The sequence below is a fragment of the Fimicolochytrium jonesii genome, assembly GCF_025526975.1.
Source record: "Fimicolochytrium jonesii strain JEL569 chromosome Unknown EV422scaffold_15, whole genome shotgun sequence".
NCBI classification, from domain to species: Eukaryota; Fungi; Chytridiomycota; class Chytridiomycetes; order Spizellomycetales; family Powellomycetaceae; genus Fimicolochytrium; species Fimicolochytrium jonesii.
Genome location: NW_026515682.1, coordinates 297,465 through 310,081, shown reverse-complemented (window position 1 = coordinate 310,081; position 12,617 = coordinate 297,465). Strand labels below are relative to the sequence as shown.

General features: G+C 53.3%; 3 protein-coding genes across 3 annotated transcripts; 2 read left to right on the top strand and 1 right to left on the bottom strand.

The window, feature by feature from the left end:
- Positions 1 to 3,299: 3,299 nt before the first annotated feature.
- On the top strand, positions 3,300 to 4,001 carry EV422DRAFT_483500 (ankyrin repeat-containing domain protein; the record flags this gene model as incomplete). The annotated part of the gene is made up of 1 exon (XM_053067343.1): positions 3,300 to 4,001. A coding segment is annotated over one exon (702 nt), but the record flags the coding sequence as incomplete, so codon positions are not given.
- Positions 4,002 to 6,558: 2,557 nt separating this feature from the next.
- Positions 6,559 to 8,290, bottom strand: EV422DRAFT_532770 (uncharacterized protein). Its single transcript, XM_053070561.1, has 6 exons — positions 8,051 to 8,290; positions 7,967 to 7,977; positions 7,504 to 7,896; positions 7,420 to 7,437; positions 7,231 to 7,354; positions 6,559 to 7,169 (listed from the first exon to the last, which is right to left on the bottom strand). The coding sequence occupies exons 1-6, from the start codon at positions 8,208 to 8,210 to the stop codon at positions 6,820 to 6,822; spliced, it is 1,056 nt and encodes a 351-aa protein (XP_052924734.1). The 5' UTR covers positions 8,211 to 8,290; the 3' UTR covers positions 6,559 to 6,819.
- Positions 8,291 to 8,333: 43 nt separating this feature from the next.
- EV422DRAFT_532755 (uncharacterized protein) lies at positions 8,334 to 12,499 on the top strand. The gene is made up of 14 exons (XM_053070560.1): positions 8,334 to 8,407; positions 8,481 to 9,206; positions 9,268 to 9,420; positions 9,483 to 9,599; positions 9,655 to 9,776; positions 9,845 to 10,045; positions 10,101 to 10,354; positions 10,420 to 10,561; positions 10,629 to 10,938; positions 11,001 to 11,051; positions 11,113 to 11,256; positions 11,332 to 11,522; positions 11,586 to 11,649; positions 11,722 to 12,499. The coding sequence occupies exons 1-14, from the start codon at positions 8,398 to 8,400 to the stop codon at positions 12,306 to 12,308; spliced, it is 3,072 nt and encodes a 1,023-aa protein (XP_052924733.1). The 5' UTR covers positions 8,334 to 8,397; the 3' UTR covers positions 12,309 to 12,499.
- The last annotated feature ends 118 nt before the right edge of the window (positions 12,500 to 12,617 follow it).

Here is a 12,617-nt window from a genome sequence, read left to right as displayed (position 1 = left end):
GGAAAATCGACCACCCCTAACCCTAACCCGAACCCTAACCCTAACCCTAAAACCCGCCGACCCGGAACAGTTCTGTAACCCTACCCCTAACCCTAACTGACAGCAGATCGTTCACAGTCTCCTGCATCCGAACCCGAAACTGCGTACCTAATCTGTATAGACCGCCATGGCCATGCATCGGAAATCCTTCATCACTCTCCAGCTATTCGCACCGTTCAGGAGAGGTCAAGATCGATTGAATCGCCGTGGGGGGCCGGTGACTTATTGGCGGCCTGAAAGGAAATTGATGGGGCGCCCGCCTGCAACAAAGGAGTGGTGATCGAAACGATTCAAAGTGATGGCGGGGACTGTTGCAAACACGTTAAGCCCGTGATAGTTAACCTTATCCATTTTAACCATGTTTGCTACTACTGTATTTACCCCTCGAAAGAACCAAACCCAATCGCTCTTCTCTCGGCGAAGGGAGTCCCAAAGAGGCCAAAGGAAGACGGGTTTTTTTTTTTGCGTTCCAGAAGCATTTAAAGGTCAAACCACTGAGACTCAGCCCAGAAGGCTTGGAAATACCCCGACACAGACACCCCAGTCGCCACTCCGCCCGTTCTCTCAGAACGCTAAGACGAGGCACTGCATTACTGGCCCGACCCAGACCCACTCGGACATTTTCGAGGGTCGACCTGGATATAAGAACACCCGGGGACCCATCAACCCGACCCTCAGGACCCTCAGTACCACTATTGGAACCGAACCGTCTGTGCTTGTCCATCAGAACCACCGTCACCTAGCACCAGTACCTCATTGACCAGAGGGTGCAAGGTAAGCTTCGATGGGACCGTTCCGGACTCGCAGCAGATTCTCATCAGTTTTCATTCCGGTCCATTTTCGCAGGTGGGCGCACACTTCACTGCTTTCTTCAACTCGGCAAAACTTTCTTGGAGCCCCCACAAGACTCACTGGTGCTTACATATTTGCTCAACCGAATTGACAGGAAGGTCTCGAATTAGGCAGACCTCATTGGCTCAGTCGCCGCTACCGAGCTCCCACCCCAAACCCCAAACACAACCTGAAATCGCTGAATTTTTTTCTCGTGGGAAACTTGAACGACGTATGATCGCCCGGTGCCTGGAAAGAAATCGAGAACCGCAAACCGAGTACTCAACCTGAAAGATTGAATTGACCTATCTATCGACGAAACCAAGGAGACGAATTTTTCGACGAGCGCTACGCTGACTTTTGGTATGTGGAATTTACCGAGAATTCTTTTGGAAGCAGGAGACGCTTGCCGGACGTCGAAAATCAATGTTCAAGCGAATATCTCTCTTTCCGGCCGTTTTGGCTCGCTGAACTTCGTCTGACGATTTTTCTTCTGATTTTTTCTATGCAGGCGTTCCGCTCGTTAGTCAGAAAAAATGGGTGCCCCTTTGTCATCATCGTGGCAACATGTATACCCCTACTCAGATTATACCTATCCCTACCAAACCAGTGGGGTCAGTTCCAGTCAACAATCTGTTGCCGTCGGCACCGCTTACCGGAATGGACATCGTGCGGCCGTAAATCATGAAGACTCCAGTCAACCACCCCCACCTGGGCATGCTCCGTCGCAACAGCAACACGCAGAATCTTACCCAGGGGCATATTCGCAGCGTTATCACGACTCCGGCTATTATGCTCACGAGGCTCCGCGCGACTCGTACGAAGCGTATGTTCATCAACAACCATACTCCTTCTTTTCCCACTCGCAATATCCGTACTCTTCGGGGGAATATCGGCATCATCCGCATACCGCTTATTCTGGACACGCGACGCAATCATGGCCAACCGAGCAGAGGTTGCAGAAGCAAGAGGAAGACCGGCCACCAAGTTCTGCGACGTACAGCTCCCCATCAATATCGAAATCTGATAATTTGGGTAAACCGGCGCCGCCTGGAAAAGAGAAGCCCCCTGAATCCTTGCGCAAGGAACAACTGCTGGCCGATTTGTCACGAACCACGAAATCGCCCAAAATCGGCAAGTCGAGTTTGCCCCGCGAACTTCCTGATTCTGTAGAATCGGCTCGCATCAACGATTTGTCTGCTAGGGTAGGCGGTCATGGGGGATCGGCTGGAAGAATGAGGGCTGGCGATACTGGTCATGAGCCTCGGAAGCATGAGGATCGCACGTCAGACCTCCCACAAGCTGCGGAAAGTGAAGGACATGTTGCAGTAAAGTCGGAAAGCATGGGTCCCGTATCCTTAGCGTCGTCAGCCGCTCCATCCTTGACCGATATTTCCAACGAGACTTCCAACGATGTTCCCAACCCTTCACCCGCTAGTGTTACTGGAAGTGAACATAATGTTGCGGTTGCGCGGAGTGAGGAACCGAAAGATGCAAGTACGGCACCGCCACCTACCACGACCCCCGGGGTGGCCAAGATGAGCACATCGGCTGTCTCATCGGAAGACTCGTTGAGCGAACTCTCCGATGTTCCTGACAGCGAAATAAGTTCCAGCTCGGCAAGTGACTCAAGTGCGGATGATGAAGAAGACGAGTCGGATTCCTCTTCGGAAGACAACATTAAAGTGGAGGACAGTAGAAAGAAACCATCGACACAGTCAGTTGCGCCGAGCCCGCTGCATTCCAGAAGCACAACCACCAGCCTGGACGATTTTTCCAAGCCTTTACTGGACTTGAACGACATGGGGAGCGACGATTATGAGTACACCGAGGGAGGTTACCGATCCACTGATAGCGAAGGATCGTTGAGCCGGCCGGCAACCAGGAATTGGGCCGTTAGACGACACTCGCCAAGGAAGACCAGGAGGCTTGCGGACCAACAACAATCGGGCAGACGAGTTTTGCGTAGGGATTCGCTGGGAGCTGCGTCGCCATTGGACGATTCCGCCAGCGATTTGCCAAGAACGAAGCCTCGTGTTCGCAAGACATCGCACGCATCTGATGGTGAGTCGGCCATTTCCGCGAAACGATCCCATGGTGAACGACGTGCTTCGGGCCATGCAGATGGTGTGGATTCGAAGAACGCTGAGGATGTACCTCCCAGACGGCGCCGCGGTCGCCCACCGTTGAATCGAAACAATGGGAGCAATGAAACACGTAAACCGGATCAATCTGGAAGAAGATCCAGCGTACGCGATGTGAGTTCATGAAGAACTTTACGGACTTCCGATACGGCAGTCGACTTATCTTTTGTCTGTTTGCAGGATAAGCATATACCATCCGGTAGGAAAGTAGCCTACTCTAATGCAACGCATCAAGAAGGGACCGGTATATTTATTGGAGCCCGTTTCATCCGCTCCGAACGACTGAACGTCCAAGACCGGAGCGGACGTACCCATCTGTTCCGCTATGCCAGCCGAGGAGATTACGAGGCGTGCCAAAAGCTCATGGAGTTTGGCGCGGATGTCACCATCAAGGATAATGCCGGATGGACTGCTCTGCACGAAGCATGTCTGGAAGGCCACGTTTCCATCGTCAGCCTTTTGTTACAATTCGGTGCGGACCCGAATGTCACGGCTGAAAACTCGGATACCCCTCTGCACGATGCTGTACAAAGGGGTCATAAGGAGGTTGTGGAATGCTTACTGCTCCATGGCGCATCTATCGACGCCGAAAACACCGAAAACGAAACGCCACTATCAGTTGCAGATGAGACGATGCAGAAAGTTATTCAGGATTGGCTCCAGGCAGCCGAGGAGGTACTGGAGCGGGATCAGTATGGGAAGACACGACTCCACCAGGCTTCTGAAAGAGGAGATCTCAACGAGTTGCGGAGATGTTTGAAATATGGAGCCGATTTGCAGTATCGCGATGATGCGGGGTGGACATCCCTGCACGAAGCGGCGCTGAATGGGCACTACGACTGTGTACGAGATCTACTTCTGCATGGCGCGGATGTCGACTCGCGGGGCCACGATGAAGACACACCATTGTACGAGGCTGTATGGAACAAGCATCACAACGTTGTAAAGCTGTTGCTTCAGTACGGAGCCGACGTCCGGAAGCGTAACGCGAAAGGCAAATGTCCCCTGGATTTCGCCGAGACCGCGGACCCCGGAATGAAGGAAATGCTTCTCGCCCCTCCGCAGAACTGGAAACCTTACAAGAAACCGTCCTTCTGTCCCTCGACGGAGCAAAGGAGGCTGGCTCAGGCAATGCTCGCACACAACACCTCGACAATTCGGCGGGCGTCGGTGGCGGGGTCTGGTATGGAGAGCTGCGCTGATCCTGGAGACCGGCAGTCGTCCCCCGGTACTAAGGACTCGTCCCCGAAGCGTCCTTCGGTGTCTCAGAAGAACGAGTACTTCCGTACGGGCGGACTCCCACCCGCTACCTCCGAGTTTGTGTCTGAGCGAGAGCGTAAGAAATTTGAAGCCCTCATGGCTATGCTGGAAAAAGAGAGCGGCCCGAACGCAGGAACGGGAGGAGAGGTCCGACCGCGGCAGAGCGAGTCGAGCAGGACGGAGAGCCGAGTCACTGAACTTCGATCGAAAAGTGAGAAACCTTCTCAGTCCGAACGCAGAGGAAGTGGCGTGGGAAAGAGCAACAATACCGCGAAGGGCGCGAAATCGAACCGAATCGGACGCCCCCCCAAGAATAAGAAAAAAGGGGAGGAGGAGTCTACTGCTGAAGAGGACGGAGCTGGAAAGGAGGAGGCGTCCCGTAAATCTGAGCAATCGACCCCAATCGACAAACTACCTTCTGATTTAGCCATGAAGAGGCGGGCGTCCCCTGCACAAGACGACATGGACATCGACACCAAACCAAGCACCGACACCCGCCGCGCATCCGCTGAGATCCGTGATACCCCGCAAGCACATGCGAACGATCGATCCAAGGATAAGCGCAGGCGGTCAAACTCCGACTCTGCAGGAGGAAGTGCGGAAAGGCCACGATCGAAGGCCAGGAAGGAAGTTGCTACCGCGTCGGCATCACGAAAAGCTAGCGTCGCGGAAGCCTCTAGCGAGAAGAAAGCCGGTGGCGGTAAGAAATCTACGAAACGAACATCGAACACCTCAGGAGTTGCAGGTCGTTCGGCCACTAAGCCGATACCTGAACGTATCAAGACCACGCGGGAAATGAGCGAGCCGCCGAAAATGGATGATGGAGACGACGACATCCGGAGGATGCATTCGGTGTCTCTTCAGCGTCGACGAATGAGTAAGGAGGAGTCGCGGTCGCCTATCAAGGCACGAACGAGCCCGTTTGAGGAGACTGAGAGTATTCCCGCTAAGCGGTCGGTGCCGCGGTCGCCTCGTTCGCGTCCGGTTGCTTCACCGACCTCTACGAGAGGCGAGAGTCCGCCGTTGAAGAAGTTCAAGGGAACCGACAAAGTACTTGTCAATGGTCAAGTGACATCGAAAATGGAGCGGGACGAGTCACCTGCCGGACCAGTCAGATGCGACTCGTCGTCATCTTCGTTGCAGAGAGCTTTGGGAAGCGCGAACGCCGATGCGGGAGACGCGAGCGCGTCGGTGAAACGGAAAGTTAGCACGCTGTCTGGACTCACCGGATACCAGAAAGCGAGGCCGGCTGGTTCTGTCTCTACTGAGAAGTCGATATCTGCTGCGTCTGTGCAAGAATCCAAGCCTGCTCCTGTGGCTCCTGTGACTGCGACAACCGTTACTCAGTCAGTGGTGAAATCTGAGACAGCCACCGAGAATGCTCCCCACCGAGACCCAGTGCCTCCTGATGCATTACCGCGAGTCTTTGAAAAAAGCTATGTGCGTTACGAAGCGACGGTCGACCCGGTGAAGGAAGCAGCCCAGCAAGAATCCCGCCTTCGTCGCTGTCTCCCTCTCTATGCCATCACTCTCCCACCAGACGCCGACTCGACCGCAGCATCCTCGTCATCGCCCGAACGCTGGGTCCTCGATTTCCAGCTCGGCCTACTTTTTGGATACCGCACCGGCCGCGAATGGACCGATCGGCACCCGGAACTGCACCGCCGCGTAGCCGTGCACGCCGAGAAGCTGCAGCTGCAACGCACGGCTCTGGCGGAAACCATCTTCGAATCCATGATCCACGTGCGTCCCGAAGCCGAACGCTGGGCGCGAACAGTCAAACGCAAGAGCGGCCGTAAAGCCCTGCGGCTCAGCCAGTACGATCTGTGCTTTTTGCGCGTCGACGATATCAAATCGCTTGTTGAAGCCGATGTGATGCAGCGCGAGGTGGCTGAGATCTCTGGGTTGGGGTGGGATTTAAAGAACACTGTCGAGGATGAGGAATAAGACCGCCACCAAAAATCTTCACCCCACTCGCGCCCACAACCCCAAACGATGTCATCACTCTCAAACGAACGAATTCGATCCCGGTGGGCTACAAGGCATTTTTGTTGTCCCCCCTCACCCCCTTTTTCGTTCGTCCCTTCCCATCATCGTCATAGTTTCTATGGTCAGGAAAAAAATAAGTTTTTGTCCCAGTGCTTTTTTTTGCCCGAAATAGACATTTTAGGGTCTGTCTTCTTTATTCACTCCTTTCTTTGAGGTCTTTGGGCCTTGGTTGCCTTTTTTTTGTGCGGGGTGGTTCAAAAGTCTGTATCGGGCGGGAGGCAGGATGAGGGATGGACATCGTGTTCGTAAATGAAAGTTACACTTGAGTAGCCCATCATCCCAGTGCTTTTTTTTGCCCGAAATCTCCCACACACTCTCTCGCGTCGCGGGATTGTCGGAGAACTCAAATCGAACTAATCTACCTGCCAATAGTTTCTTGTTGATTCGGCATGCAGGAGTCCAACGATGGACCGTCATTGAGATTGTGCTACGCGGAGAACTCAAATCGAACTAATCTACCTGCCAATAACAGGCTACGCCTTACTCTTGATGTCTCTTACTCCGACTTCCCAGCCTGCAACTCCCTACACTCCTTCTCATACTGCTGATCATGCCTCTTAATCTTCTGCTCAAGCGGTTCCTCCGTAACAACCGCCACATGCTCGTCCACCAACCGATCCAGCGGGATACCCAGCGCCTCGTTACCCACGACACCTGCTTTGGCAAGCACCTTGATGCAATCCGTCAGCACGTGCCGGTCGACCTCGCGGCAATTGGCGGGATAGGCGACGCTGGAGAACCAGACGCGCACGTCGTCTTCGGGGAGGTGGTACTTTTCGGAGACGTAGCGGACGGAGTCGCCGGTGCCTTTGCCGGCTATAAAGATTTTGGCGCTTTCGGTGATTACTGTGGGGTGTTGGGGTGAGATGTGGATGAACTGATGTTTTGAGTTCTCTGAGTAGTTTACCATTCAGGATCCCGATCAAGGCTGCGGAGTGAGCCAGAGCCTTCTTTGATGCCGCGAACATGAAAGCGGGCCATGGAGGGGTGATGTTGGAAAGATGGTGCAGCTCACCGCTGTCGTAGTGAGGCTGAAAACTGCCTGTTAGTCGAGAATCTCAAATAGCTGGAACCGATGTCAGACGGTCGATCTAACCTTGGTCATGATACGTTCCTGAACGGAATCAAGAACTTAGCTTTCGAGAATAGCGAAAGTACCAAGTGCTGAGCAAGCACTCACCCAGAGGAACGTGTCGATAGCCCCACTCTTGACTCCATTCACCAGCCCCGCGATGTCCTTCAAGGGTACGAATTCGAATGGAGCACTCGCACCATCCTTCAGCCATCCCATCTGATCCGCAAGCACAAACGGAATCAAGTGGCTCCCACTTCCCAGTCGCGATACGCCCACTTTCGCCCCCTTCAATCCCTCCCACGCCTCTGGTCCAGGAGACTCGCGCGAAACCTTGCCAAAGCGGCCTGTGGGAGAGGACGCTATCGACCAAGTGAGCGGGCTGCTGACGTAGGTTCCGATAATGCGGAACGGGCCGTCTTCCTTGCAGAGGCTGGATATAAGGCCTTCCGTTAGAGCGATGGCGATGTCCAGTTCATTTTCTTTCAGTTTTGTGACCATCTGTAGCGTGATGCCGCGCGTGAGCACATTCCCCATAACAACTCAGCAAGCAATTAACCAATTATCGCACCTCTCCCGTTCCTGAAATGCAATCTGGTTTAGCATGTCTAGTTATGGAAGCGAAAAGGTCCTATATATATATAGAGGGTCGCACCTCCAGGACAGTTCACAATCTCCAGCTCGAAGCCATGACGGCCGAAGAGATCTTTCGCCAGCGCTTGATGCAGCGGCGAGGAGAAGTGCTCGGGCACGCATCCGAGACGGACCTTTTCCACAGTGGTCAGCTGTTGCTCTTGAGGTATGTCGTCGCTCATGCTGCTCTACTCTCCGATCGCTGCGTGTTATTTTGCTCTCCTGGCTGGAAAGGGGTCAAACGCTTCGAACGTCATCTGTGGCTTCTCGCTGGCGTCTCCAACGCGTCCGGGGAGGGTCCGCCCCTAATAAATCTTGCCAATAATCCGCAACGAGAGAGCTCATCACTCGGCTTTTCTTTCGGCAAACATGGGCAAAGGTATTGTAGGACGCACTTCTGGTCGAGGTACTCGCTCGTGACACAGCTGACATCGTTATTCTCGCCACGGCAGGGCACGCCGCGTCCACCCCCCGTCGGGGTTGCAACGAAACGCCGGGCCCTTTACAAAGTGTGGCTTTCACACCACCGAAGCGAAAGGCTTGCGAGCTGGCAGACACTCCTCGTCCGGCGAAGAGGATAAAGGGGGAGAAAGAGCCCAAGCAGAAGCACCAGAAAGACCTACTGGACGAGTCTGCGTCGAACCCGCAGCTTGCGACTTGCGAGCGGACAACTCCGTTTAAACGGAACGACAAGCACACCACCGTTAAAAAACCGAGAACAGAGCAACGAAAAAGCCATATTCCGGGGTTGGTAGAACGGAAAGTGGCGAAGAGCACGGGTTCAGCGATTATCAAGCGATTGCCGGGAGATGATCACGATGGTCTTGGGAATGCCGACGCGTCGGGAAAGGCTGTTCCGACGCAAAGCAGAAAAGAACGTAAAGGCCCGGGAAGCGGACCTTCAGAATGGTGCAAGCTCAAGACAATGATAGACGAGACAGTGAGCAGCGGACCTTCAGAGTGGTGCAAACTCAAGAGGAAGATCGATGAGACAGTGAGCAGCGGACCTTCAATGTGGTGCAAGCTCAAAAGGAAGATTGATGAGACAGTGGACAAAGTCACGATGACGAGCAGCGAACCGTTTGAGACGGAGGATGATGGCACAAAGAAGGCTTTGCATATTCAGAAGTGCCAAAAGAATGGACCTGGCAAGGAGGCGATGACGTGTAGTGATGAAGGTTCGCTGATATCGGTTTCCATGCATTAGTTTCTGGGCCCATTCACAATTCACGGTAACAGCAGTCTGCAAACTCCCAGAGGATCGTCTATTGAGAAAGGGCGAAGACACGGAAGGCTTGGGCCATTACCGCCGCATGGTGCAAGCTGGGAAAAGCCCTGGTGACTTTGGTTGCCCGAAAGTCTGGTGTCAAAGCCGCCAAGAACTCTGCGAGGGTACATATGCGCATGGAAGGACTTGTTTGGCAGTTGGAACATGCTCACATTAAGCCTCCCAGGGTACGCGTTGGACAAGAGGTTCATTCAGTATCAATCAGGATTCCAGTTTCGAAAACTCCCACTTGACGACCCTGTCAATCCGAACGCGCGGATCGCTACGGCCATCTTGCTCGCAGGTATGCTTTGAGCGATCGGGCGAGGCTGACGCATTCTAAAATGTGTCGGTTGTAGGATCCATTGCCCCACGCGATATTTTCAAGCGCAGGGTCTTCATCACGCACGGCGGCGGGAAGAATGCCTGCGATAAAGAAAGGAAGAGGGCTAACGTGTGCATGTCGCTAGCAACGTCGCAGGTGACATCGATTGCAAACCGGCTGAGCGTGGCGTTTCGCACAGCTAAATCATCACACCACGCGGATAGGAGGAAACGGATCATAACATTGAATCGTTGATCAATGCCATGAAAGGCGGCCATTCCGTCATGGTCATCGTGAGCCAAGACTATTTTCTGAAAGAAGTGTTGCCCGACGGACTGACCTACGCAGTGCTGGGGTACTATCGTATCACCCATATATGGAGGGAGAAAGAGGGTCAGAATGTTCGGATCAAGTTGCGCTATGAGGTAAGCGAAGTGCCCGGCGTCTACGTTACAACGTGGCTCACAGTTTCGTGTGCAGCTCGTTCCGGATCAGGCGTCGAATGTGTGGCATGTGAAAGCGAAGAAGTTGAGAGATTCAAAAAGGACGACTGGGAGCCTTGATTATTGTTGCCCCACATGCAAGGAAGTGTCCCCAAAAGTTTACACCGAGCAAGTGTGCCTCAGACACCAATGTGAAGCATTCTGGAAAGCTGTTTCGGGTGTGGATGTTGCAGAAGGGATGGATTTGAGACATAACCGCGACTTCCTTCGGCCTATGCTGTCGATGAAAAGGTGCGTTCGACGCAGGCGACAACGCAAGTTTGTTTGTGCAAACGGCAATAACCCTCCCACCGTAGCACATGTACTCCTCCATCGGTCGTACCGCTGCAACCGTCTCCATCTCAACAGGCACGAACGTCCGCCTGTGAGTGGTGCAACCGCTGTGGCCGATTATCACGAAGGATTTTCTCGAACAAATGGGTGTGTGAAACTTGTGAGGTATAGCGCATGATGCCTTGCATCATATTCAGCTGAAGCATATGACGACTGACCCCCTTTGCCACAGAACGAGGTATCTTTCACCCTCCCCGTCCTCCCCCTGTCCGCCGCAATCCGTCTGCCCGTCGACAAAAAGGAGCGCTTCAACTGCTTCCAAGTCCTCCCAGGCAGCAACATCAAAGGATACCTGGTCGCGATACCGCCGGAACCAGCATGCCGGATGTCTGGATGGTTCAAGGTGGTCTACACCCTCCCTGAGGGCGGCGAGATTCATCATATGCTTGCACCGAAAGATGGTCATGCTGATGTGGATAAGCTGTATAAGGAGCTACAGGAAGGGGATTTGGAGTATCAGAGGATGCCTGTGAAATCTCGCAGTACGTATTTTTTGGGGGGGCATCTATGCGTGCTGGAGGCTAATATTCTCTATTCTCTTCAGTTGGCAAGCTAGTCACTTCAAACTTCGTTCTGAACAGCGGCGAAAAATACTGTTGAGTCGCGCCCATGTCTTCCGTGCGAAAATGTTCGATTCCTGACACAAAGTCGTGCAGATCAAGCATCGGTTTTGCCTTCTCGACCCATGGAAGCAAACACGAAAGTGGAGAAAGCAGCGATCGCCATGTTGCAGGATGCCGCGAAGGAGTTCGGGACCAAGTACAATCAGAGTCATAAGAACCTTACATTGGCGGACGATGGTAAATTGTTTCACCGCTCTGAGTTCATGTTGTCCACGGTGTTCGTTAAAGCAGGATGCGACTTATTATACACAGTCAAATGGATGAAGTGGCACGATGATGGAGAAAAAACAGTCTTCGGCCCCGTTTCGGCGCTCAGCATGGGCTCCGATTGTATCTTTTCGTTCCGGACAAAGCCGACATGCCGTGACACTGCCCCGAATGGCGTTGGGCCTGGACGACAGGTCTTGAAATTGCGTTTGAGACATGGGGATATCCTTATTATGGTTTGGCGATCTTTCGAAACACACCGGGTCGTTCGTCTGGTGCTCAACGTCATTTGAACATAGGTTGGGAAGAAAGTGCAGGCGAACTACGAGCATTGTGCAAAGCCTCAGGGTCACCGGATCTCTGGTATGTTCTCTTCTATTCCGTTTAGTAATCGAATCCACCGTTCCCATTCCGGTGCTATCCCGATGTGCACAGTCACGGCACGAACCGTTATCAACCCCGACACAATCATGCCGAAGACTCAGCGCCGTGCACTGGACAAACTGGAAGCGATCTACAAATCGCCGACGGAGTCGGTTCCAAAAGGAGTGCTGATCTTCGATGGACGTGAGAAAGTGAAAGGGAAGAACGCTACTTCAACCGAAACCTTATCGGTCTCGCCACCGACAGTAGACATGATACCGCTCACAGATGATAGTTTGGCTATGCAGTTGGCAAGGCAGCTCGCCGGATGCCAGGACACTCCCCCACCGAAAGAAACACATATGTCCTACGACCAGGTCAAAACCGAACACATCACTGGGGACAGCAACTCTACCCGCGAAACCATAGAGATCGAACGCACGGACATTTCAATCACTGTCAACGCGACGAAGCGGCCAGCGGTAGCAAGAGGACCTGGTGGGACACCACAACGCAAAAAATACAAGGTCGCGAGTCCAAGCAGTATTTCCCGGAATAGCATGGATAAGCTCAAGACCACGCATTGCCGGTACCCTACAGCGGGTTGCAAGAAGGTTGTGGAGACGGAGGCCGATGAATGGGTTCGTGTAGATGGATAGATGTCTGGTTGTGGCGTACGTCAGCTGGCTTTGCATGCAGCCGTGACGGGTGGGTTAACACGGTCTATTTTAGCTTAGATATCGAGCCTTCTTGCAGATGCTTCTCCTTCTCGTGCTTCTACATAGCATCATGCCTCGTCTCGATGGAAAGTTTGTATATGCACATGCAGCCTTTGATTTGAATACAGTGCTTTTCATATTCGAGCATGCTCACATTCATAGCTAAGCCACCTTTCGACGGCAGACAGTCTCCGTACGCGCTGTCAGAAATGGTAGGGTGACTCATAATGTCTGCAGTATGAGTCACAA

What these genes read in the sequence shown, in the direction of transcription:
- EV422DRAFT_532770 (XM_053070561.1), bottom strand. Translation starts at nt 8,210, where the DNA reads ATGAGCGACGACATACCTCAAGAGCAACAGCTGACCACTGTGGAAAAG. An exon ending in CTTGATCGGGATCCTGAATG is followed by an intron (nt 7,170 to 7,230) that starts GTAAACTACTCA and finishes AACACCCCACAG; the next exon opens with TAATCACCGAAAGCGCCAAA.
- EV422DRAFT_532755 (XM_053070560.1), top strand. An exon ending in TACGGCCATCTTGCTCGCAG is followed by an intron (nt 9,600 to 9,654) that starts GTATGCTTTGAG and finishes TGTCGGTTGTAG; the next exon opens with GATCCATTGCCCCACGCGAT. An exon ending in GGGTGTGTGAAACTTGTGAG is followed by an intron (nt 10,562 to 10,628) that starts GTATAGCGCATG and finishes CCTTTGCCACAG; the next exon opens with AACGAGGTATCTTTCACCCT.